Raw genomic sequence first — 26,374 nt, 5'->3', positions numbered from 1 at the left:
ATCAAGGTTGACGCATTCTCGATCGCCGACTGAGACGACGTGACGCATGCGCAGTGCTTTAAAATGACGCCACACGTTGCAGTCAAAGCTGTCGACGTGCAAATCTAAAAGTCCCTACTTATTTCAAGCAGACGACGTCAGGACCGGCCCGCATGCGAGCGGCCCGCACCCTACACTCGGAGCCAGGACCGGCAGTGGGCTTGCCTGTTGCACTAGATAGCAGCGCTGCAAGAGAGTAGCGCGCAGTGATGGCGCGTAACATGCTGCATGCTGGGACTTGTGTTTCATGTGATGTGCAGGGCAGTGCACAACTTGGGACTAGGGCCCCGAGGTTCACACACACATTTTTTTGGCGAATCTTGAAGTCCTTGCAGATTGTGTATAAGTAACACGCTCCGTAGGACCGAAACCACTTAATTGATGACTTTTCTCTTTTCAGTGTATTAGGATTATACAAGTCATAAAAAATGATCCTTGAGTACTCTCTTTGAATTTTGGGACCGACGAGGACAGGGGCGTAAATCCGTACCGAGGAGTGGGGGGGGGGGGGGGGGATGATCGGCGATGGCCATCACACACTAGCAGGAGCATACGCCCACACTAATTTACGCAAGCGCGCGCGATCGCGTACGCACAAACACACAACACACACACACACACACACACGCTCGCTCATTAGGGGTATGTGGGTGATAGGCCTACCTAAGCTTAAGCCCCAGTCCCATATAAAGCCGGACCAGCACGGACGAGCACGGACCACTCCGGACCATCCCGGACCATGGTCTGGGGTGATCCGGGATGGTCCGGGATGTTTTGTTCAAAAAATCGCAACCGACAACCGTCTCCCCGGACCCAACACGGTACCACTACGGAATGCCCCGGACCGTCCGTGCATAGCCCCGGCAGCAGAACAGATCATTCCAGACCCAGCACGGAGCCGCCACGGACCGTCCCGGACCACCCCGGTGCCAACACGGTGCCAACACGGATGACACCGGACCATCCCGGTGCCAACACGGATCATCCCGGAACGCCCCGGTGTTGGTCCAGGGTGATCCGTGTCGCCACCGTGCTGGGTCCGGGATCATCCGTAGGGGCGCCGGGGTGATCGGGGGTCAATAACTCACTCCCGGACTGCCACGGATCAACACGGACCGCCCCGGCGCCACTACGGATGACCCCGGACCCAGCACGGTGGCTACACAGATCACCCCGAATCAAACTATTGTCCCGGACCGTCCCGGACCACCCCGGCAGTTTTTGACCGTCAAAAACATCCGGGGTCGACTCGCCCAGGACCATCCAGGACCATCCAGGACCACCCCGGTGCCAACACGGTGTCAACACGGACCGAATCCCGGATCACCGGATGGGGTCCGGGATGGTCCGGGACGGTCCGGGACGTATATGGGACTTTAAGCTACAGTCCCATATACGTCCCGGACCGTCCCAGACCATCCCGGACCCCATCCGGGGTGATCCGGGATTCGGTCCGTGTTGACACCGTGTTGGCACGGGGGTGGTCCTGGATGATCCTGGATGGTCCTGGATGGTCCTGGATGGTCCTGGGCGGTCCGGGAGTCGACCCCGGATGTTTTTGACGGTCAAAAACTGCCGGGGTGGTCCGGGACGGTCCGGGACAATAGTTTGATCCGGGGTGATCCGTGTAGCCACCGTGCTGGGTCCGGGGTCATCCGTAGTGGCGCCGGGGCGGTCCGTGTTGATCCGTGGCAGTCCGGGAGTGAATTATTGACGCCCAGGACCATCCAGGACCATCCAGGACCACCCCGGTGCCAACACGGTGTCAACACGGACCGAATCCCGGATCACCGGATGGGGTCCGGGATGGTCCGGGACGGTCCGGGACGTATATGGGACTGTAGCTTAAAAGCATCACACTTTTTTGAACAAAACATCCCGGACCATCCCGGATCACCCCAGACCATGGTCCGGGATGGTCCGGAGTGGTCCGTGCTCGTCCGTGCTGGTCCGGCTTTATATGGGACTGGGGATGTAGCTTTAGACGTTTCCTTAAATTATTAGTAAAAGAAGACGATTTATTGTACCGTTCTCTACTGTTAACCCTTGTCTAAATGAATCCCCCCCCCCCCCCTCTCCTGCGCGAAGCGAAAAAGCTTTGCGTTTCATTAAATTATTATAAAAAGGAGACGATTTGCTGTACCGTTCTCGACTGTAAATCCTTGTCTGAATTCAGTTCCCCCCTCCGCCCCCCCGGAAGTTATGACGTTTAATTAAATTATTAGAGAAAGCAGACGATTCGTTGTACCGTTTTCGACTCTTAATAAGCCCTATTTATCTGAATTCAGTTTCCCCCTCTCGCGCGAAGCGCGGAAGCCTTGACGTTTCCTTAAATTATTAGAGATAGCAGACGATTGGGTGTACTGTTCTCGACTCTTAATTCTCGTCTGAATTCAGTTTCCCTTCCCGCGCGAAGCGCGAAAAGCTTAGACGTTTGATTTAATTATTATAGAAAGAAGACGATTCGTTGCACCGTTTTCGACTCTTAATAAGCCATATTTATCTGAATTCAGTTTCCCCCTCTCGCGCGAAGCGCGGAAGCCTTGACGTTTCCTTAAAGTATTAGAGAAGCAGACGATTGAGTGTACTGTTTTCGACTCTTAATTCTCGTCTGAATTCAGTTTCCCCTTCCCGCGCGAAGCGCGAAAAGCTTAGACGTTTGATTTAATTATTATAGAAAGAAGACGATTCGTTGCACCGTTTTCGACTTTTAATAAGCCCTATTTATCTGAATTCAGTTTCCCCCTCTCGCGCGAAGCGCGGAAGCCTTAACGTTTCCTTATCGTGACATATTGTATACGTGTAAGCTATACATAAACAAAATAACTCATTTCTCATGCATTATGCTGCAATTGAAACAATCACATTTTCTTCTTCTTCTTCCTTTTTTTTCCTCTCTTTTTTTGTGGTAATATCAGGGGGGGGGATGATTGTAGAGGCCATCCCCCCCTACTTCAAACTAGGGGGGGGGGGATGCAGCCCCCCACCCCCCCGGGATTTACACCCTGGACGAGGACGTCCTCGGAGAAACGAGGACGTCCGCACTTCGCTGTCTGTCCTCGCCATGAAGGTCCTATAATTTGGTCGCGTTTTCCACCATGGGTGCACGCACGCACGCACACACACACACACACACACACACACATACACAAACAAACACACACACACACACACATGTCAAGAGAAATAGAGGAATGGTATGTAGAAATAGAGTACAAGAGAATAAGAGAGAAAAGAGAGAGTGAGAGACCAATAAAGACAGAGGAATAGAGACAAGAAAGAAGGAGAGAGAGAGAGAGAGGGATAGATAGAGAGGGGAGAGAGAGAAAGAGAGAGAGAGAGAGAGAGAGAGAGTGGGGGGGGGGGGTGGGTGGGTGTGGAGAAGATCATCGATTGCAACACTTCATATAGTCCAGATTCAGGCGTTCTTTGTTTTATTCTTCTATCACATGCACATATATGCACACACAGCGCGGTATCTGACCACTGATCGCGCAATCCCCAAATTTCCGTCTACACGTATTCGAGGTCCAGATTTAGAGGAATGGCTAGGCCTACTTTTAACGTTGAGGGTGTGTTATTTTATCAGCTGATGGGTATGCTAAACGGAAACGGTACAGAGGCTGGACTACACTTCGATCATACATATACACGAAACTTAAATGAGTCAGAATAAAATCAATCACTCCACAGGATGTCACTCCATACACAACCCGGATCCATTTTTCTATTGTAATTACCGCTCACAGTAAGATAAAAGTAGTGCGTGCGATTATACAGCATCATTAAAGAACTTGGTTTGAGGCAGACATTTTAAACAGACAATCAAGGTAAGTCTAATTTGTTTTTCATTCATTAGCGCGATAGTTCCAGCACAATTTAAATTGGGGTTTGTTTGGACAGGAATAGTATTATTGAATGCTGTGAAGCATGTTCTTACTGCTGATATGATTCAAATCATTAGATCATTATCATTTCTAATTGTACTTTAAGTCGCCATTTTGTTGATGGGTGCATATTATGTACACAGAGGTGTTAATGGTGAGGATCCAGCTTGTGTGGTTGTATCCATTTTCAAAAAATACGCAATATCGATCAGGGAATCATAAGTAACATAAGCAAAAGAGGATAGAGCCGGAATGTGAATTACGTATTGAATATTTTTGTTGATTGTGAATGAAAATCATCCAATTTGTGATATAAAAACAACCATACTTATTCCGTTCTCGTACAGTATATACACTTCCAATGAGTTAAAACAAAATTATTACTTCCCTTTTATAGTACTTTTCAAAGGTCGTCGTGATTTATCTGTAATATTTTTTGATGGGAAAGTTCAAAAGGGTCATGTTGTAGGGTAAGCTTGTAAATCTTGAAACCTATGAAATTACAAATTAAAATAGGTATACTCATGTATTCCATTATGTAGATTTGGGACAATATAAGCATTACATTGTGCCGAAAACAATGCTCACTCCATTATAACTGATTAAAATACTGGTGCTATTCTGAATGATAATCTGCTGTGTGACTTTTCCTTAAAATTATTCAGTACAGAGTCATATCAGCACCATTTCGGCCATCTTTTAATTGTGAAGGGTTTGGCTTATTTTTCTACTAGAGATTTCTTTTTTAGGCATTTCGCATTTTTCGTACTGTACACGAATGAATTCTTTGCTTGCTCCGTTAACCTTTCAACTCGTAAAAAAGAAAATATGTTGTTTATATTGATTGGAAATCAATGTTTGTTAAATATATATCGATATCGGTGTATGAATGCTAGTCACATCACATTGGTTACAGATAAGGAGAATTATGGGGATTTGTCGACATCTTTGGCCTTTGAAATTCATCTTTCATGTTAGCAAAAATCGACTTGCGCCAAAATTGCTTATGTGATGCTTGAATAAAACAAGTGGGATTTGGGTATTAATTCGGTCTTTGCAGATCCAAATAAATTCCTAACAAAATTGGTTATACCACACATATCAAATATCGAATATCAACGAACATTTATGCGTGTGTGTGTGTGTGTGTGTTTGTGTGTGTTCCCCGGAAAGTGATCCAACTCTTTTTCCGTCTTAAAGGTAAAGAACAATTTTGGAAACGCCCCCCTCTCAAAAAGTGAAATGGAAGCTATTATTAATAATAATATGAAAGAATATGTTTTGACTTAGACGTGATGATACAAGGTTTGCCAGAAAACCGCCTACTAATTTATATATTTGGTAAATTATCATATCGATCCGGCCTGAATAGATATCGCGAATTCACTTTACCATTGAACATTTGGGCAAATAATTCTGTTTTTCGCGAATTTAGGTTGAAGTATTGCCATCTAAACCTCTGAAGGAAATATTTAAACAATATTGAATGGACATTTGCACCCAAAACCCTTAAACCTAAATTTTACCACTACCGTTCTATATCTTTAAACCACCCTGATTTCCATATAAGGGGCTTATTTTCCCAGACTTTATGATGATATCAACTCTCATTGCGCTCACCACCGAGATCCGCGCGAACAATTGTTGATAATCTATAATAATAAAAGTTTTCGCCAATCACAGAACTGGAAAAAGTCGACGCCCCTTGTTAGCCTTGATGAAATCCTCATTTGGAGCACACATTTTGTGCTCTATAGGGGTCTTTTACAAAAAGTAGGGCCCCATAAAGCTTATCATACGAAATATGAGACTTCCATAATTTTGGGGACATACTCTATTGTGTCCTCCATCCTTTAACATTTTTTGGGGGTCCCCCTGTCTCCCCCCCCCCCTGATTGACGCCCGTGCTCTAAATTGCATCCTTAAATGTATTGTTTACCCTATTTTATCTCTAAAACTCTTGTCAGTTTTTACCAAACCTTCTTACCCTACACAGCAAGTTACCTCTGATATGCAGGCCCCGTCCTATCCAACCCATCCCGGAGTTCCGGACCAGACTGTCTACGTCCACCAGCCCGCACCAGTCAACTATGCCAATACGGTGCAGAATCCTAACTCGTCGAGCAGTGTGTCGCAGCACTTTAACGGAGCTGCCGGGAGAGCGACTGGTTGGCTGCAGATCTCCATCGGCATCGGGAGCATCGTCGTCGCCATTGCCCAGTTGTTCATCTTTTCCCGCATCTATACCGGAGCTGGCTTTGTCGCCATTGGAATTTGGGCAAGTGTTCTGGTAAGTCGCCATTTTTATTTTGTTCATCTTTGGAGCATGCAATTGTTTCCATACGTGATTAACACTTTGGCAAGAACCCTTTTTTAAAAAGATTATTTTCAATTCACAATGTGAATTACTTGCATGAAATGGATGAGGATCTGATATTACAGTCGCTAACTTCACACACGGGCGCGCCCGCACCCCATCGTCGGCATTCCCTTGTACTCTGCAGCTGTTTGCCGTGAAACCTGTGAGAAAGTGCATGTTCACTCAGGCGCGGATCCAGGATTTCTTAGGGGAGGTGGCCCCAATTTTTTTTTTTTTTGCTCCCGAAAATTAGAAAATCGCGCCGGCCGAAAAGTCGCTCAGTGGGGGGGGGGGGGGGGGGGGGGGGGGGTAGTGAGCACACCCTGGATCCGCCACTGGTGGGGGGGGGGGGGAGGGGGGGTCCCACTTTTTTTTTGGTCCCAAAAAATCGCAACGACTCAGCCAGCCGCTATAAGCGGGGGAGGGGGGGGGGGGGGGGTAAGAGGACACTTTTTTGTTTTTTGGTCTCGAAATAGGTCAGCCATTGGCATATTAAAAAAAAAAAAAAAAAAATAAAAACAACATCACAAAAGGGGGGGGGGGGAAGGGTTCTACCCCAAACCTCTCTCCCCCCCTCCTGCTTACGCCCTGCTCGTCTGAATGCAGTTTTTCCCCGCCCGCGCGAAGCGCGGAAACTTTTACGTTTCATTAAATCATTAGAGAAAGAAGCCGATTTGTTGTACCGTTCTCGAATCTTAATCCTCGTCTGGATTACCCCCCTCCCGCGCAAAACCCAGAAGCTTTTACGTTTCATTAAATCATTAGAGAAAGAAGACGATTTGTTGTACCGTTCTCGACTCTTATCCTCGTCTGGATTTAGTTTTCCCCTCCCCCCTTCCGCGCGAAGCTCGGAAGCTTTTACGTTTCATTAAATCATTAGAAAAAGAAGACGATTCGTTGTACCGTTTTTTACTCTTAATCCTCGTCTAAATTCACCCCCTCCCGCGCAAAAATCGGAAGCTTTACGTTTCATTAAATCATTAGAGAAAGAAAGACGACTCGTTTACCGTTCTCGACTCTTAATCCTTGTCTAAATTCAGTTACCCAACCTCCTGCGCGAAGCGCGGAAGCTCTGACATTTAATTTAATTATTAGAGAAACGAATAAGACGATTCGTTGTACCGTTCTCGAAAATTATCCTCGTCTAAATAAAGTTTTACCCCTCCCGCTGAAGCTTTTACGTTTCATTAAATCATTAGAGAAAGAAGACGATTCGGTTGTACCGTTCTCGACTCTTAATCCCGTCTGAATTCAGTCCCCCCCCCCCCATCCGCACGCGCGAAGCGCGGAAGCTTTTACGTTTCATTAATTCATTAGAGAAAGAAGACGATTCGTTGTACCGTTCTAGACTCTTAATCCTTGTCTAAATTCAGTTACCCTATACCTTCTGCGCGGAGCGCGAAAGCTTTGACATTTAGAGAAACAAGACGATTCGTTGTACCCCAGTTTCCCCCCTCCCGCGCGAAGCGCGGAAGCTTGTACGTTTCATTAAATAATTAGAGAAAGACGACAATTGGTTGTACCGTTTTCGACTCTTAATCCTTGTCTGAATTTCAAAAATGTTTTTTGTCTGCTCCTTTTTCTTCATACGTCCTTTTACTTTTCTCTCCTCTCTTTTTTTGGCCGGCTTTTTTTAGGGAGGGGGGGGGGGCGCCCCCACAGCCCCCCCTGGCTACGCGCCTGCGGTCAGATGAACATCTTTTGATACCTTGTCCGCCCCCGGAAACTCATGGGTTGAAGGCAAATTACGGTCAGATAAGCATTCAGGTGCCCGCCTCAGGGCCCATGGTGGAGTCGAGGGTGCCGTAACTCCTGAATCTGAGGGGTTTCAGGCATTTGATTACGGTCAGATGAACATATTTGTATACCTTATTTGTGACACTGGCAGGACACTGATTGCCGTGAGATCCAGCGGGCGGAGCCCCAGAAGATCAAGGGTTTTAGGCACTAAATTGCGGTCAGATGAGTATCAAGGGGCCTGCCCAAGGGCCCTTGGTTGGGTCCCGGGGGCAGAGCCCCCGAAAGCTTAGGTATTTTAAGGGTCTAATTACGGTCAGAAGAGCAATTTTGTATGCCTTATTTTGTTGTGACACTGGTAGTTAACTATTCTTTCTTTCTTGCTCTCTTTCTTTCTATTTCTCTTTACAATGCTTTCCAAAAAAAAATGAGGGGGGGGGGGGAGCTGGAGGCTCCCGATCCCTGCCGTTCCGCGGGCCCTGACATGTAGGCATCTCAAGAAGCATATTTCTTGCCTAGGTGTTAATCTACAAACGCATACAAAAGTATAATTTGCTAAAGAATGAGGAAAAATCTCGGAAAATTATGTCATTTCAGCATTATCTGTAAACCACCGTTATGGAATAAGAAATAAACCACGTTTAAATTTATTTCCCCCGAGCCCCCTCCCCGATCAATACGCCAGTGCCCCGCCCCCGATCGTTGGCGGGAAAATCCAACTGATCTCCCCTACCTTGCTTCCCTCTCTTTTAGGTTTGATAGGGGGGGGGGGGGGGAGGCAAGGTCATTTCGGCCCCCACCCCATCTCCACACGTTGTTAGCGGGATTAACTGCAAATGATCTATTTCCCCTTCTTTTCACCTTTTTTTTCGGTCCCTTTTAGCTCTCCTTTTTTCCTTTTACTTCTTCCTCTCTTTTTTTTTTAGCGGGGCGGGGGGGGGGGGGGGGGGAGGCAAGGGCATTTTGCCTCACCCCCTCCCCGATCCACAACTTGTCGGCGGAAAAATTGCAACTGATACCCCCTTCTTTCTATTTCTTGCCATTTCTCTTATTTTTTTGATTGGGGGAGGGGGAGGCGAGGCTCTTTCGCCCCCCCGATCACTTCTTCCCCTTTTCTTTTCTTCTTCCTCTTCTTTTCCCTTTCTCTCCTCTTTCACTTCTTTCTTCTCTCTCTCTCTCTCTCTCTCTCTCTTTTTGTCCTCCTTTGTTTTTCCTTCTTTTTCCCCCCTTTTTTCCCCCTTCTTTTCTTCCTTCTTCCCCCCTTTTTTCCCCTTTTTTCCGTCTTTTTTTTCCTGCTTCCCCCCCCCCCCTGAATCCGCGCCTGTGTTCATTAATGTCTTCGTTCTTAGGAAAAATACTCCCAAAAATATAAGAAAATTGTCACGAAACAAGTAATAAAGATAACGAATTTTAAATCATGATCATGATTTGAAAATTTGTTAAAACTAATTCCCAAATCAGTATTAAACTGTAATTGTGTCTGTCTAGAGATAAATACACGGTACACGCTACAAAAGAAATGGTTTGAACTTTTAAAATATTTATCTAATTTCAGCAAAACTGTAATTGTGAGAGGAATAAAAGATGACAGAGGCCATATTAGCAAATCTTTAAGAGAGAAAAACCATGGGTTGTTTAGCATACATGGAGATATATATACAAATTTAGTTGAATTTTGTAATTGTGATTTTTAATGGCTGTTATTTATTCTCCTCTCACAGTTCTACATTCCTACCGGAATCTTGGGAATATGTTCGATGAAGAAGAACACTCGTGTGGTATGTATGTTTTTGTTTTCCTTTAGTCTCTTTTAGAAATATGTATTCATTACCTATACGCGTTTCTGTGTTAATTCGAGGGCTCATTCTATGTATACAACGACCCAACATATACCGCGCACACACACATACACACGCACACGCGCGCATCCGAGCCCAGCGCACCACACACTCAATGTATTCCAAGGCCAGTTAAAAAAAAATTGTATAATCGATTGTAGCTGAGGAAATGATAGTGTCACTCAACAATAAGCAACTATTATGTTACAACCATGAAATATTACATCGGTTCCGCTAATATATACTTTATTCATTTGTTTGCAGTTTTTTGTTTTCTTCAACAATTTATTGATAAAACGTTGTTTTCTTAGATCATCGGCTATCTTACGATGAGTATCATCACGGCAAATGTTGCCATCGCTCAATTAATTGTTGGTACCATTGGGGCATTACTCACCAGTCAATATGGCTATTACTTTGGCTCAGACTACTGTGAACAAGGAATAGTGGTACGTATACAGACTGCATGTTGCCCATTAAACTTTACGTCCTTCCATAAAATGATTGTTACAATATGGTTTATTCTTGATATATAACTTGCTATCCTCTCAGAACATTATTGATCTATCTCTATGATTCTTTAGATGAAATGTTTTATGTCCCTGTTACCCCATCAGTGTCGAATGCTTTTCGTCGTTTTCAATTCTAATCAATATTTTGAAACAGTATTATCGTTAACTGAATAAATGCTTCTACATAAAAACGTTCGGTTTTATTGGCCCGGTTTTTTTAAATCATTTCCTCCATCATCCTTCTCTCCACTTTTCAGTATTATAATCTAAATTAAGTTTGATTATGATTTCCATTGGCTATTGTTTATGTTTCCATATGCATTTATAGATTTCTTAAATTTATAGTGTTTCAAATTTCTTTATTTGAATGTTTTATTATGAATAAATGATTCAATACATGAATGAATAAATATATATAAATAATTATGAATATATGAATATATATACTGAATGGATGAATAAATTAATGAATGGATGAACGAAATAATAGATAAATGAAACAATGAGAATATAAGTTAATGAATAGGTAAATGATGAATAAATCAATAAATGTATGGGTAGATAAAAAGGTAAATTAATAAATAATTAAACTATTCGAATTCGATTAACAGGACGGAGGCATCACATCTGACTCTCTGTTGGCCATCCTCGGACTGATCGAAATGGTGGTAGCCATTGTGGCTTCAGCCTACTGCTGTCGTGGCATGGCCTGTTGTCACTCGTCTTCACCAACAACCACCACTATGGTGAGTTATTTGTTCTATAACCTCTAAATATAAAGGGGTGGACAGTCACTCTCTTTTGTGGAGAGTCATGATATTTTCCTTTCCTTTAGAGTGGAAAATCAACGATAAAAATTGGTGGAATCCATTGTCACAAGAGAAATACAACCATTTATATTTGTAGCTGATTCCAGTTTATTTCCATTACATGTGAATTTCAGCACCTTTGGTTTAACAGAAGCTCCCTATAGGGATCAAAGGTCGAGATGTTTGGGGTGTTGCCATCCCTACTAAATTTATTTAAGGCTGTATGCCAATTGCAAAAGGCTTTGAATGGCCGGGATTTGTTGTTGTTGTTTTGCTCTGCATGTCAGTATATTCCAGCAATTTTTCAACTTTAGTCAACATCATCCCCCTAAAACCCGTTCCGTTCAAAACTTTGTAGAAACGCTCATTTAACCAGATATTTAACAAGACCCTATTTAAAAAGATAGATCGGTAGATTGATTAATACAAAAATATCATAGTGTTTTTTGCTTCCATTTTTTAGTATAATAGCAATCAAGTAGTATGACTTCACTGGAACTACGAACCCTCGAAGGTCGTAGGTACGAGCCCTCGCATGGCACGACAGACATTTAATACTGTCAAAGGACATCATTTGCAAATTGATATGATTACCCCTATATGGCACCAATGGCATGTGGCAATATACATTTCCTACTCTCAATCAAGCTGAAGTAATGGGTACCTGATATAATGTATTCATTGCCATGATTACACCATCATTATTTTGGACCTCCGATATTAAATCGGGAAAAATGAATAAACAGGAAAGCGATTGATAACACTCCAATAACTCCAACAACACTCCAATCATCTAGGTATCTACAAAATGCACAACTAGTATGGTACGGTCGTTAAAAAAAACACGTGTGCCATCTAAAGTGTCTCTTGGTCTGAAATAATAATATTGATGAATAAAAGGTATTATAAAATGATGACGTAAATCCTAATCAAATGATTGGTTGAAAGCGTACACGTGACCGGGCATTTATTTTGCCTAACGCGTAATTTGGGTAACGACCGGTCATTACCCAATGGTAATGACCGGTCATAAACACATCTAGCTTGTTGTTGTCATATTAGACGCGCGCAAAGCAAGGTATGCATCAATTTGCGCTGCACTTAAACCATGGGTTATGTAAGTGAGGATTTAAACTATGGGTTACATTTCAACCTCGGGCCTTTGAGTTTGAGATGAGGGTGATTGATCAAATTAATAACAAGGATCCACCTCATAATTTTAGAAAACAAATAATACACATCATTTTGTTCGGGCATTAATAGTAATATTACCCACACTCGGTACCTTTGGAAAAGTCTAACACGCCCGAGGCGATATGGGTAATTCTTACTAATGCCCTCACTGCTGTGTATTATTTGTATATTAGTACTTGTTTCCTGGGGGCAACTTATTTACCAGCTTGTACATCCTGCGCCTACACAAACACCGAGGAAAAGAGTATTTCCGTTGGAGGCGGAACATGCGTATCCTGTTTAGGGTATCAAAACAACCACATTTTTGTAGACAAAAAAGGTGTTTAAATCACACATCGCGTACGTTAAAAGGGTACATAATTCATAAATCATACACGTAAGATGACAAGTATAAAAAAGAGCACCATTTTATTGCTAAACCAGACGCCGATTACACTGTTAAATTTGTAATCTGGAGAAATGCTACAATCGTGTGCAAAAAACTTCAAATACTCGTTTGAGGTATAGAAATTGTATAACACTATAAATGATAAAGGACATACTTGTTTAGGGTCGGAAAACCTCCCAGATATACTTACTCAGGATGTGATTTGGAGCTTCGAAAAAATACTTGCTTTGGGTACATTTTGAAAGTCTATATGTATGCGCATGATGTACACACTGTAGCACAAACGTGATGCACACTTGAAAGTTTGTCAAAGTGTAGCAAGGAATCTTTCGATATGACCATTATCAGCAACCGGGTATGAGGAAAACAAAATCAACAACTCAACCACTGCTGTTTGTGTCCCCGGAAGCCTTATTTTCTTCTGCGGCACAGATTGGGGCTTTTTTTAAGGGGTCTTGATTTAACCCACACCCTTACCCTAACCCTAACCCAAAACTTTCCTATAGGCTCAACACGCACCTAACCCCAATCTGTGCCGCCGAAAAAAATAACGCTCCCTTGAAAGTGATCCAACTCTTTTTCCGTCTTAAAGGTAAAGAACAATTTTGGAAACGCCCCCCTCTCAAAAAGTGAAATGGAAGCTATTATTAATAATAATATGAAAGAATATGTTTTGACTTAGACGTGATGATACAAGGTTTGCCAGAAAACCGCCTACTAATTTATATATTTGGTAAATTATCATATCGATCCGGCCTGAATAGATATCGCGAATTCACTTTACCATTGAACATTTGGGCAAATAATTCTGTTTTTCGCGAATTTAGGTTGAAGTATTGCCATCTAAACCTCTGAAGGAAATATTTAAACAATATTGAATGGACATTTGCACCCAAAACCCTTGAACCTAAATTTTACCACTACCGTTCTATATCTTTAAACCACCCTGATTTCCATATAAGGGGCTTATTTTCCCAGTCTTTATGATGATATCAACTCTCATTGCGCTCACCACCGAGATCCGCGCGAACAATTGGTTGATAATCTATAATAATAAAAGTTTTCGCCAATCACAGAACTGGAAAAAGTCGACGCCCCTTGTTAGCCTTGATGAAAATCCTAATTTGGAGCACACACTTTGTGCTCTATAGGGGTCTTTTACAAAAAGTAGGGCCCATAAAGCCTATCATACGAAATATGAGACTTCCATAATTTTGGGGACATACTCTATTGTGTCCTCCATCCTTTAACATTTTTTGGGGGTCCCCCTGTCTCCCCCCCCCCCTGATTGACGCCCGTGCTCTAAATTGCATCCTTAAATGTATTGTTTACCCTATTTTTATCTCTAAAACTCTTGTCAGTTTTTACCAAACCTTCTTACCCTACACAGCAAGTTACCTCTGATATGCAGGCCCCGTCCTATCCAACCCAGCCCGGAGTTCCGGACCAGACTGTCTACGTCCACCAGCCCGCACCAGTCAACTATGCCAATACGGTGCAGAATCCTAACTCGTCGAGCAGTGTGTCGCAGCACTTTAACGGAGCTGCCGGGAGAGCGACTGGTTGGCTGCAGATCTCCATCGGCATCGGGAGCATCGTCGTCGCCATTGCCCAGTTGTTCATCTTATCCCGCATCTATACCGGACTAGGCTTTGTCGCCATTGGAATTTGGGCAAGCGTTCTGGTAAGTCGCCATTTTTATTTTGTTCATCTTTGGAGCATGCAATTGTTTCCATACGTGATTAACACTTTGGCAAGAACCCTTTTTTAAAAAGATTATTTTCAATTCACAATATGAATTACTTGCATGAAATGGATGAGGATCTGATATTACAGTCGCTAACTTCACACACGCGCGCGCCCGCCCGCACCCCATCGTCGGCATTCCCTTGTACTCTGCAGCTGTTTGCCGTGAAACCTGTGAGAAAGTGCATGTTCACTCAGGCGCGGATCCAGGATTTCTTAGGGGGTGGGGGGCAGGCGCGGATCCAGGATTTCTTAGGGGAGGTGGCCCAACTTTTTTTTTTTTTGCTCCCGAAAATTAAAAAATCGCGCCGGCCGAAAAGTCGCTCAGTAGGGGGGGGGGGGGGGGGGGGGGGGGGGGGGGGGGGGGGGGGTTAGTTAGCACATTTTTTTTTTTTTTGGTCCTCGAAAATTTTAAAATTTGCACCCCCCCCCCCTTGAGCGCTAGGGGGGGGGGGGGGCCCAACCCCCAAAAAGGTAAAAATCGCGTGATTTACATTATTTTTTCTCAAGGGGGGGGGGGGGCCGGGCCCCCTGGATCGCGCCACTGGGGGGGGGGGGGGGGAGGGGGTCCCACTTTTTTTTTTTTGGTCCCCAAAAAATCGCAACGACTCAGCCAGCCGCTATGAGCGGGGGAGGGGGGGGGGGGGGTAAGAGGACACTTTTTTGTTTTTTGGTCTCGAAATAGGTCAGCCATTGGCATATTAAAAAAAAAAAAAAAAAAAAAAAAAAAAACATCACAAAAGGGGGGGGGGAAGGGTTCTACCCCAAACCTCTCCCCCCCTCCTGCTTACGTGCCTGCTCGTCTGAATGCAGTTTTTCCCCTCCCGCGCAAAGCGCGGAAACTTTTACGTTTCATTAAATCATTACAGAAAGAAGACGATTTGTTGTACCGTTCTCGAATCTTAATCCTCGTCTGGATTTAGTTTTCCCCTCCGCGCAAAACTCGGAAACTTTTACGTTTCATTAAATCATTAGAGAAAGAAGACGATTTGTTGTACCGTTCTCGACTCTTAATCCTCGTCTGGATTTAGTTTTCCCCTCCCCCCTTCCGCGCGAAGCTCGGAAGCTTTTACGTTTCATTAAATCATTAGAGAAAGAAGACGACTCGTTCTACCGTTCTCGACTCTTAATCCTTGTCTAAATTCAGTTACCCCACCTCCTGCGCGAAGCGCGGAAGCTTTGACATTTAATTTAATTATTAGAGAAACGAATAAGACGATTCGTTGTACCGTTCTCGAAAATTATCCTCGTCTAAATAAAGTTTTACCCCTCCCGCTGAAGCTTTTACGTTTCATTAAATCATTAGAGAAAGAAAACGATTCGTTGTACCGTTCTCGACTCTTAATCCTCGTCTGAATTCAGTTCCCCCCCCCCATCCGCACGCGCGAAGCGCGGAAGCTTTTACGTTTCATTAAATCATTAGAGAAAGAAGACGATTCGTTGTACCGTTCTAGACTCTTAATCGTCGTCTTGATTTAGTTTTCCCCTCCCCCTTCCGCGCGAAGCGCGGAAGCTTGTACGTTTCATTAAATAATTAGAGAAAGAAGACAATTGGTTTTACCGTTTTCGACTCTTAATCCTTGTCTGAATTTCAAAAATGTTTTTTGTCTGCTCCTTTTCTTCATACGTCCTTTTCCTTTTCTCTCTCTCTTTTTTTGGCCGGCTTTTTTTTAGGGAGGGGAAGGGGCGCCCCCACTGCCCCCCTGGCTACGCGCCTGCGGTCAGAAGAACATCTTTTGATACCTTGTCCGCCCCCGGAAACTCATGGGTTGAAGGCAAATTACGGTCAGATAAGCATTCAGGTGCCCGCCTCAGGGCCCATGGTGGAGTCGAGGGTGCCGTAACTCCTGAATCTGAGGGGTTTCAGGCATTTGATTACGGTCAGATGAACATATTTGTATACCTTATTTGTGACACTGGCAGGACACTGATTGCCGTGAGATCCAGCGGGCGGAGCCCCCAGAAGATCAAGGGTTTTAGGCACTAAATTGCGGTCAGATGAGTATCAAGGGGCCTGCCCAAGGGCCCTTGGTTGGGTCCCGGGGGCAGAGCCCCGAAAGCTTAGGTATTTTAAGGGTCTAATTACGGTCAGAAGAGCAATTTTGTATACCTTATTTTGTTGTGACACTGGTAGTTAACTATTGTTTCTTTCTTGCTCTCTTTCTTTCTATTTCTCTTTAAAATGCTTTTCCAAAAAAAAATGGGGGGGGGGGGGAGCTGGAGGCTCCCGATCCCTGCCGTACCGCGGGCCCTGACATGTAGGCATCTCAAGAAGCATATTTCTTGCCTGGCTGTTAATCTACAAACGCATACAAAAGTATAATTTACTAAAGAATGAGGAAAAATCTCGGAAAATTATGTCATTTCAGCATTATCTGTAAACCACCGTTATGGAATAAGAAATAAACCACGTTTAAATTTATTCCCCCGAGCCCCCTCCCCGATCAATGCGCCAGTGCCCCGCCCCCCGATCGTTGGCGGGAAAATCCAACTGATCTCCCCTACCTTCCTTCCCTCTCTTTTAGGTTTGATAGGGGGGGGGGGGGAGAGGCAAGGTCATTTCGGCCCCCACCCCATCTCCACACGTTGTTAGCGGGATTAACTGCAAATGATCTATTTCCCCTTCTTTTCACCTTTTTTTCGGTCCCTTTTAGCTCTCCTTTTTCCTTTTCCTTCTTCCTCTCTTTTTTTTTTAGCGGGGCGGGGGGAGGCAAGGGCATTTTGCCTCACCCCCTCCCCGATCCACAACTTGTCGGCGGAAAAATTGCAACTGATACCCCTTCTTTCTTTTTCTTGCCTTCTATCTTATTTTTTTGATTGGGGGAGGGGGTAGGCGAGGCTCTTTCGCCCCCCCCGATCACTTCTTCCCCTTTCTTTTCTTCTTCCTCTTCTTTTTCCCTTTCTCTCCTCTTTCACTTCTTTTTCTTCTCTCTCTCTCTCTCTCTCTTTTTGTCCTCCTTTGTTTTTCCTTCTTTTTTTCTCCCTTTTTTCCTCTTCTTTTCTTCATTCTTCCCCCCCCCCTTTTTCCCCTTTTTTTCCGCCCTTTTTTTCTTCCTGCTTCCCCCCCCCCTGAATCCGCGCCTGTGTTCACTAATGTCTTCGTTCTTAGGAAAAATACTCCCAAAAATATAAGAAAATTGTCACGAAACAAGTAATAAAGATAACGAATTTTTAATCATGATCATGATTTGAAAATTTGTTAAAACTAATTCCCAAATCAGTATTAAACTGTAATTGTGTCTGTCTAGAGATAAATACACGGTACACGCTACAAAAGAAATGGTTTGAACTTTTAAAATATTTATCTAATTTCAGCAAAACTGTAATTGTGAGAGGAATAAAAGATGACAGAGGCCATATTAGCAAATCTTTAAGAGAGAAAAACCATGGGTTGTTTAGCATACATGGAGATATATATACAAATTTAGTTGAATTTTGTAATTGTGATTTTTAATGGCTGTTATTTATTCTCCTCTCACAGTTCTACATTCCTACCGGAATCTTGGGAATATGTTCGATGAAGAAGAACACTCGTGTGGTATGTATGTTTTTGTTTTCCTTTAGTCTCTTTTAGAAATATGTATTCATTACCTATACGCGTTTCTTGTGTTAATTCGAGGGCTCATTCTATGTATACAACGACCCAACATATACCGCGCACACACACATACACACGCACACGCGCGCATACGAGCCCAGCGCACCCACACACTCAATGTATTCCAAGGCCAGTTAAAAAAAATTTGTATAATCGATTGTAGCTGAGGAAATGATAGTGTCACTCAACAATAAGCAAGTATTATGTTACAACCCAATAAACAAAATCACGTGAAAATCACGTCAATATCAAGGTATCGACTTGAGGAGAGTTACGTTCTTCAAACACCGGACATTTACGTAAATGTGTTAATACGTTTTTTGCATTAGGTAACTTAAGACACACGTACACTAAATCACGCAATTGTCACTGCAATATCACCATTATAATAACGTGATTATCCTACCTTGGAGACCATGGTTTATTAACCTAATACTCCGTGTTTGTTTGGTTATGAAATTACATCTTCATACACGAAATTATCGCGTCACAGAAACACGTGAAGCGTTAGTGATAGTTTTAGTCAAAATATCTGCGTGAAATTCACGCGAATATTACGAGGTTGACTTTAGATGAATCATGTTCTTCATTCACGTGAAATTTACGTCGGGATTAGAGGGGGTTGGGTGGGGGGGGGGGGGTACAAACATCCCAGAAGAGAAAGCTAGTTGCAACTGGTCCAGTTGATGAACCATTTAATGCCAACTGGTAACCCTGGAAATGAAATGGATCCAGTTGATCAAGGCCAGTTATAATTCAATGGTCTAGCTGAGCCATTAGAACCATTTGGTAAAACTTCCAACCAGTTGAACAGCAACAATACTTCAATACTGGTACGTCTGTATTTCCAATGTAAGGGCATTGGTAATAAGTAGACTTACATAATGAATTAATCGAAAAAAAATTCGTATACTTGTACTTTATTGAAATTATTTTAGTTCACAGTTAATGTTTCCCTATTCATGTTTAACTATTTATACGAAGTAGCGAAATGTCCTAATAACTGGTTATTATATTTGTAGTATTTTCGAAATGAATTGCATATAACTAAATCATCAGTAATTAAGAAATATGCTGTTAATTCAGATAAAATGTTTAAAAAACATAGATCTGCACGCACCCCATATTCAATATGCAAATGAATTGGTGTCAGCTGGGTCAACTCGAAATATGCCAACGCTCAGTCATCAACTGGTGCAACTGGAAATATGCACACTCCAGTTATCAACTGGTGAACATAGAAATATGCCAACAGTCACGGGATTATCACCACGGAACTTAAATGGTAACTGTGAAACCATCAAGACACCCACGAATAACTCATTTTCACACCTGGAAAACACGGAATACCCAGCTTATATTAATAATCCGTTTGAGTCACGCGATCATCACCGCGGAACTGCTGGCAACTTTGACTACGATTTAAATAGGTGTTTTAAGACACCTAATCATGACTAATTTTTCACACCTAAAAGTCACGTATGCCCAGCTTAGATTAATAATCCGTTTGAGTCACGAGATCATCACGCGGAACTTATGGCAACTTTGACTTCCATTTAAATAGGTGTTTTAATACACCTAATAATGACTAATTTTTCACACCTAAATATCACGGATTCACAGCTTAGATTAGTTATCAGTTTTAACTACGTGATCATCACGAAGAAAGTTATGGTAACTTTGAAACCATTTAAATAGGTGTTTTAAGACACCTAATAATGACTAATTTTCACACTAAAAGTCACGTATGACAAGCTTAGATCAATATTCCGTTGAGTCACGAGATCATCACACGCGGAACTTATGGCAACTTTGACTACCATTTAAAAAGGTGTTTTAAAACACTTAATAATTACTAATTTTCACACCTACATATCACGTTTCACAGCTTAGATTAGTAATCAGCTTGAGCCACGTGATCATAACCAAGAAATTTATGGTAACTTTGAAACCTTTTAAAGAGGTGTGTAAGACACCTCAGAATACTAGTTGAATATAACCAGAGATTCACGGACAGAACAATAAGACGATTAGCCGGTGTAAGTAACGTGATTATTACCATCAACTTGGATAACCTGTGAAACCAATCAATAAAGGTGCTTACAAGACCAAATAATTACGTATTTATCGCCACCATCGGTTAACTGACAAAAAACTCGTTGCTTGGTCAAGTGGTTATTCGGTCATAAACACTTGATTTACAGAGGTAAGTGGAATCACGTTACTCCAGTCGCGTGATAAACTGGCGGTTTTTAGGTTAGATGAAAACGTGAACAGGAGTACCTTTTTTGTTTAAATGAAGGCACGTGTCGATAACGTTTAAATCTAGTTCAAAAGGCACTATACTTTAAAATCACTTAAAATACACTCCCAAAAGAGGTTACTTTTTGGTGTTCTGTTTATTGGGAACCATGAAATATTACATCGGTTCCGCTAATATATACTTTATTCATTTGTTTGCAGTTTTTGTTTTCTTCAACAATTTATTTATAAAACGTTGTTTCTTAGATCATCGGCTATCTTACGATGAGTATCATCACGGCAAATGTTGCCATCGCTCAATTAATTGTTGGTACCATTGGGGCATTACTCACCAGTCAATATGGCTATTACTTTGGCTCAGACTACCGTGAACAAGGAATAGTGGTACGTATACAGACTGCATGTTGCCCATTAAACTTTACGTCCTTCCATAAAATGATTGTTACAATATGGTTTATTCTTGATATATAACTTGCTATCCTCTCAGAACATTATTGATCTATCTCTATGATTCTTTAGATGAAATGTTTTATGTCCCTGTTACCCCATCAGTGTCGAATGCTTTTCGTCGTTTTCAATTCTAATCAATATTTTGAAACAGTATTATCATTAACTGAATAAATGCTTCTACATAAAAACGTTCGGTTTTTATTGGCCCGGTTTTTTAAAATCATTTCCTCCATCATCCTTCTCTCCACTTTTCAGTATTATAATCGAAATTAAGTTTGATTATGATTCCATTGGCTATTGTTATGTTTCCATATGCATTATAGATTTTCTTAAATTTATAGTGTTTCAAATTTCTATTTGAATGTTTATTATGAATAAATGATTCAATACATGAATGAATAAATATATATAAATAATTATGAATATATGAATATATATACTGAATGGATGAATAAATGAATGAATGGATGAATGAAAGAATAGATAAATGAAACAATGAGAATATAAGTTAATGAATAGGTAAATGATGAATAAATCAATAAATGTATGGGTAGATAAATAGGTAAATTAATAAATAATTAAACTATTCGAATTCGATTAACAGGACGGAGGCATCACATCTGACTCTCTGTTGGCCATCCTTGGACTGATCGAAATGGTGGTAGCCATTGTGGCTTCAGCCTACTGCTGTGGTGGCATGGCCTGTTGTCACTCGTCTTCACCAACAACCACCACTATGGTGAGTTATTTGTCCTTTCACCCCTAAATATACAGGGGTGGACAGCCACTTTTGTGGAGAGTCATGTTATTTCATTCCTTAGAGTGGAAAAATCCACGCTAAAATGTTGGAATCCATTGTCGCAAGAGAAATACAACCACTTATATTTGTAGCTGTTTCCAGATTATTTCCATTACAGGTGAATTCAGCACTTTGGTTTAACAGAAGCTCCCTATAGGGAGCAAAGGTCGAGATGGTTGGGGTGTTGCCATCCCTACTAAGTTTTTAAGGCTGTATGCCAATTGCAAAAGGCTTTGAATGGCCGGGATTTGTTGTTGTTGTTTTGCTCTGCATGTCAGTATATTCCAGCAATTTTTTAACTTTAGTCCACATCATCCCTTAAACCCCGTTCCGTCAAAAACTTTGCAGAGACGCTCCTTTAACCAGATATTTAACAAGACCCTATTTAAAAAGATAGATCGGTAGATTGATTAATACAAAAATATCATAGTGTTTTTTTGTTTCCATTTTTTTAGTATAATAGCAATCAAGTAGTATGACTTCACTGGAACTACGAACCTACGAAGGTCGCGGGTTTGAGCCCCCGCATTGCACAACGGACATTTTATACTGCCAAAGGACATCATTTGCCAATTGATATGATTGCCCCTACATGGCACCAATGGCATGTGGCAAGACATAAATATACATTTGCTACTCTTAATCAAGCTGAAGTAATGGGTTTCTGATAAATGTATTCATTGCCATGATCACATAATGTACGCTACAGCAACAGGATGTGAAGCCAGAATAATGCTGTCCAACAGAGTATTAGTTGATCACATGTATTGTAAAATATACAAAAGAAGAATAGGTCTATTGCTATTATCATTGTTTATTTCATTTGGTTTGTATCTTACATTTATTTGTACTTGTTTCAATTTCCTTTGCAGTACCCCCACCAGAACATTCCGATGGTTGTGACAACCGGTATGTAAATATCAATTGTTTGTGTTTTTGCTTCAACTTCAATCTATAGTTACTTGGTAACAAACATGGTATTTACATTAGTTCATATAGAAAGGAAATGGTAGGAAGTATAGACTGTGATACTAGCAATATCAGAGCCTAAATAAATAGAGTTTAAACCATGTGATTTTTGAAATGGTCCACTAGCGGAAATGATTAATACAATATTTCAAACACACTGATACATGTATATAGCAATCCACTGAAACTGTCCTGAAAAGAAATTATGGTTATCGGTAGTATTAAGAATCACAGAACACTCATTATGAGTTTAGATATAGAAGAATGTACTTAATAGTTATGTTTCCATTTTTTTTTTTGGGGGGGGGGTGGGAAAAATGTTTCATTACACCTTATTTGATACACCTTTTTATCATTAAATGCTAGATTCTGTGTGAAATGTTAGCAAGTGTAATTCTCTGTCCATTTGTCATTAAGCTTCATATGGTATTTAGAATAAACCCATAATAAACACTGAAATTATTAATTCTACCTGATTTCTTGTCAGCTCCCAACTAGAAATTTTATAATCTGGTGACAAACTTAAGGTATACGACAATCTTTGAAATGTGGCCTGTAACGTATCGGAATCAAAACCTTGAACTTGTCCACATACATGTACAACAAGTTGGCAAGTTTTGCAAGTTATAATACTTCACAGTTATGGTTAATATTCTGAAATGAATGTGCTTAATTGTTTATGAATACGCTAAAAATATCGATAACTTGATTGAACTTCCGTTCACTTTCTTTGAATTTCAATGTACTCTGCACTATACAATCAGTTAATTAATCGCAATTTATTGATGTGAAAAGGGAAATTATACTACTAATTCCTTGAATTTTCATTGTCTCTACGCAGGCCAGTACACTCAGCCGGCGGGAATCGTTCAGGCCCCTCCCGGATACAACGTTCAGCAGGCGTATCCCCCTGCTGGCCAGCCTGTTGCTCCAGCTCCCTACAACCAAGCTCCTGGTGCCCCGTACAACCAGGCTAGTGCCCCGCATTACCAAGCTCTGGGTGCCCCGTACAACCAACAAGCAGCTGCTGCACCCATCACACCTGGCGAAATGGTGGCTTAAATGCGTTCAGAAAATGGGTCTTAACAATAAAACTACCCTGATATCTAAATGCTTATATTGGGAATAACAAGCAATAGCTAAATTTTTGATAAATAAAATGCAAGCTTACTCTGAGAAACACGAATATTCATATAGATCATCCTCACAAAATGTTAAATATTCTGAAGAGAGTTGTTTCGATTCTTACTGTTAGCCGTGATACAGTGATTATAATTTTAAATCATTTTTTATCTAATTTCTTCAATTGGTAATTAAAAGATAGCAGATGAAGGGAAAAAACTAAAATAATGGCTGATCTATTTTTTATAGATAAAGTCCCCCCAAAAAGGTTATCCTGAAGGATCATCAAATTAAAGCCACGTCAAACTAATGCTTGATGATGAAAACAATGAATTACTCATTATTCTAGCAGGGGGTGACTTAAATGATATAACATAGCAAAATATATTAAACAAAATATGTGGTATGGAAGTAAAATAAGTGTCCTCTATTCATTAAGTGAAGCTGAAATCCCCCCCCCCCCCCATCATTCCACCCAACGTGAGAAATAGAGAACCCTTTTGTTACTATTTATTAGGCGGCTGGGTTTCAATTGAGTACTCTTGATGACTGCACAGAAAGATCTGTTAACAGAACAAAGATATCAACAACAAACAACATTAACAGCATAAAACAGCTGAATGTCACAGTGCGAAAAATATGTAACCAGCCAACTTGTAGACGAAAAGTTATGCATACTGCATTTGAAATAAATGGGCTGATATTCCCCAACTGCTTTATAAATCATCAAAATGTTAATTCAGAGGACCAAACAAGAACATTTGAAATTGTAATAAAATAAATTAAAGAAAGATTTATTTAACTTCGATATAGATTAAAACCGTTTGTTTTTATGTTGATTCTGTATCCCTATAACCTTGAAAATAAGTAGCCTTTTTCTACTTGCCTGAAGTGTAGTGGAATATATGCAATTACCGGTGTATATTTTTTTACCTGATGATATATTAATGTTGTGCCTTTCAATCTTTAGACTGTCATTTTGGAAGTAATCAATTCGTCAATTAATTAGGTTGACGAAGATCGATGAGAATTTAAGACAAATGATGATTTGAAGCGAAAAGAATTTCAGAAAATTGTGTGAAATTGATCTTTTGCTGAATTCTAAACATAAGATAAATCAATGCGTACGTGGTATGAAAGTTCAAATAAATTCATAATCCTGCGTGTAGTGACTTAATGAAGTGGTTTCTGTAGAATGATAATGAACGCGCCATTATGTAAGTCTACAACTCTATTCTGTAGAATATCAGTTTCTTTTAGAATCCTTGTGTTTCGGAATTAAATACGAAAGCATCTCTTTAAAAAACCGTCAATGAATTATCGTTGTTCAGTGTCTGAAACGCAATACAGAGTGCCATTAACATGACAAATGTTGAAACAAGAAAACAAACGGAAAGGGAAAAGATTCCTTTTACAACAATAAGGTGGGTAATTCAAGTTGTTTACTGTGTTTACTGCATTTTGCTGTTTGAATTTAGAATTTAATAAGGCGAATTATACAAAAATACAACAGACAGAAATGATAAAAAAAGAAGAAGACACGAACACAAAAAAAATCACATCGATTAAAATCAGTATATGTTATTTTAAAACAATCTGATTCGGTGACATTATATAAAAGATGCAGCGAACAATACAATACCTTACACCTTGCCTTCTTCCGTGCTCATTCTTATCATGTTTTTATTTTTGTTAAATGACTCTTTCTATATCCGAAGTCATATTATATGCTTAGATTGCCGTGGGCACACTAAATACCTTCGAGCTGAAACTTCTACTTTCTGAGATATCATTTTTGAGACTTTGTATATTTAATTAAATTCTCAAATCTTACAAGGCGCGTATTGTAAGAGACACATTTCATATTTGTTTTTCTATGTTTTTTGTAGATGAAATATTGGAGCAGCTGTAAAATTCGAAGCTTCACTATTTCAAATCTTTATTTTATAGAACTGTTTTTAGAATATAAACATTTATGAAAAAAGTGATCTTTTCATTCCTTTTAGTTTCACTGTGGTTCAATTTTTAATGTATAATAATAATAATAATAATAATAATAATAATAATAATGGCTTGGTTTCGTGGTATATCAGATATTGTATTCAGCTTGTTAATATTTGAACTCGTCTTCGACTCGTGTAATATTCTCGAGCTTAATGCAACATATCTGATATACCTTTTAATGCTTGGTGTATCATTCACTGAGGTACAGCCTGCGGTAAACGTATCATATGTACAATAAACTTTTCGATTTTGATCATTTCGTATCAACCAGTCATCACTAACTTGACCACGGAGAGAGAGAGAGAGAGAGAGCAGACATCTTTGAAGAGAGGGGAATGGAGGCAGGGGCGGATCCAGTCGACGACAGGGGAGGGAGCCAAAGAGAGGGCCCACTTCGTGAGAAATTAATGAGCGACGAAACAGCCAGCCGGTAAATAAGGGGGGGGGGAGCACTAATTTATTTATTTTTGCCCCCAAAATGTGAAAATCACTCCTCTCCCCTTGAGCACCAGTCGAGGGGGCCTTTCTTTATTAACAAATAATTTACATGTTTTTTCCCACGGTAGGGAGCCGGGCCCCCGGATCCGCCGCTGAATGGAGGGAAGAAAAGAGGATGAGAGAAGGAGAGGGACAGAGACATGCTCACAAAACAAGAAAAGAA

The 26,374-nt window shown here is 41.1% G+C and overlaps 1 protein-coding gene across 2 annotated transcripts in view; it reads left to right on the top strand.

The window, feature by feature from the left end:
* Window positions 1-25,966, top strand: part of LOC105437609 — a 45,517-nt gene extending 19,551 nt beyond the window's left edge. The window contains exons 1-11 of one of the 2 annotated variants that reach the window (XM_030974820.1): window positions 3,718-3,869; window positions 5,923-6,216; window positions 9,744-9,800; window positions 10,172-10,309; window positions 10,984-11,118; window positions 14,154-14,447; window positions 17,991-18,047; window positions 20,616-20,753; window positions 21,424-21,558; window positions 22,491-22,527; window positions 23,429-25,966. In XM_030974820.1, coding sequence (XP_030830680.1) covers window positions 5,938-6,216; window positions 9,744-9,800; window positions 10,172-10,309; window positions 10,984-11,118; window positions 14,154-14,447; window positions 17,991-18,047; window positions 20,616-20,753; window positions 21,424-21,558; window positions 22,491-22,527; window positions 23,429-23,649 — 1,491 coding nt within the window. In that variant the 5' untranslated portion in view covers window positions 3,718-3,869; window positions 5,923-5,937 and the 3' untranslated portion in view covers window positions 23,650-25,966. Of the gene's footprint in view, window positions 1-3,717; window positions 3,870-5,922; window positions 6,217-9,743; window positions 9,801-10,171; window positions 10,310-10,983; window positions 11,119-14,153; window positions 14,448-17,990; window positions 18,048-20,615; window positions 20,754-21,423; window positions 21,559-22,490; window positions 22,528-23,428 lie in introns of those variants that run through there. The other variant, XM_030974819.1, reaches the window with a different exon arrangement.
* Window positions 25,967-26,374: the final 408 nt, after the last annotated feature.

Source organism: Strongylocentrotus purpuratus, unplaced genomic scaffold, assembly GCF_000002235.5.
Source record: "Strongylocentrotus purpuratus isolate Spur 01 unplaced genomic scaffold, Spur_5.0 spur5_scaffold_7, whole genome shotgun sequence".
Taxonomy (NCBI): Eukaryota; Metazoa; Echinodermata; class Echinoidea; order Camarodonta; family Strongylocentrotidae; genus Strongylocentrotus; species Strongylocentrotus purpuratus.
The sequence above is the reverse complement of the archived record's forward strand: the minus strand, read 5'-3'. Positions and strand labels throughout refer to the sequence as shown.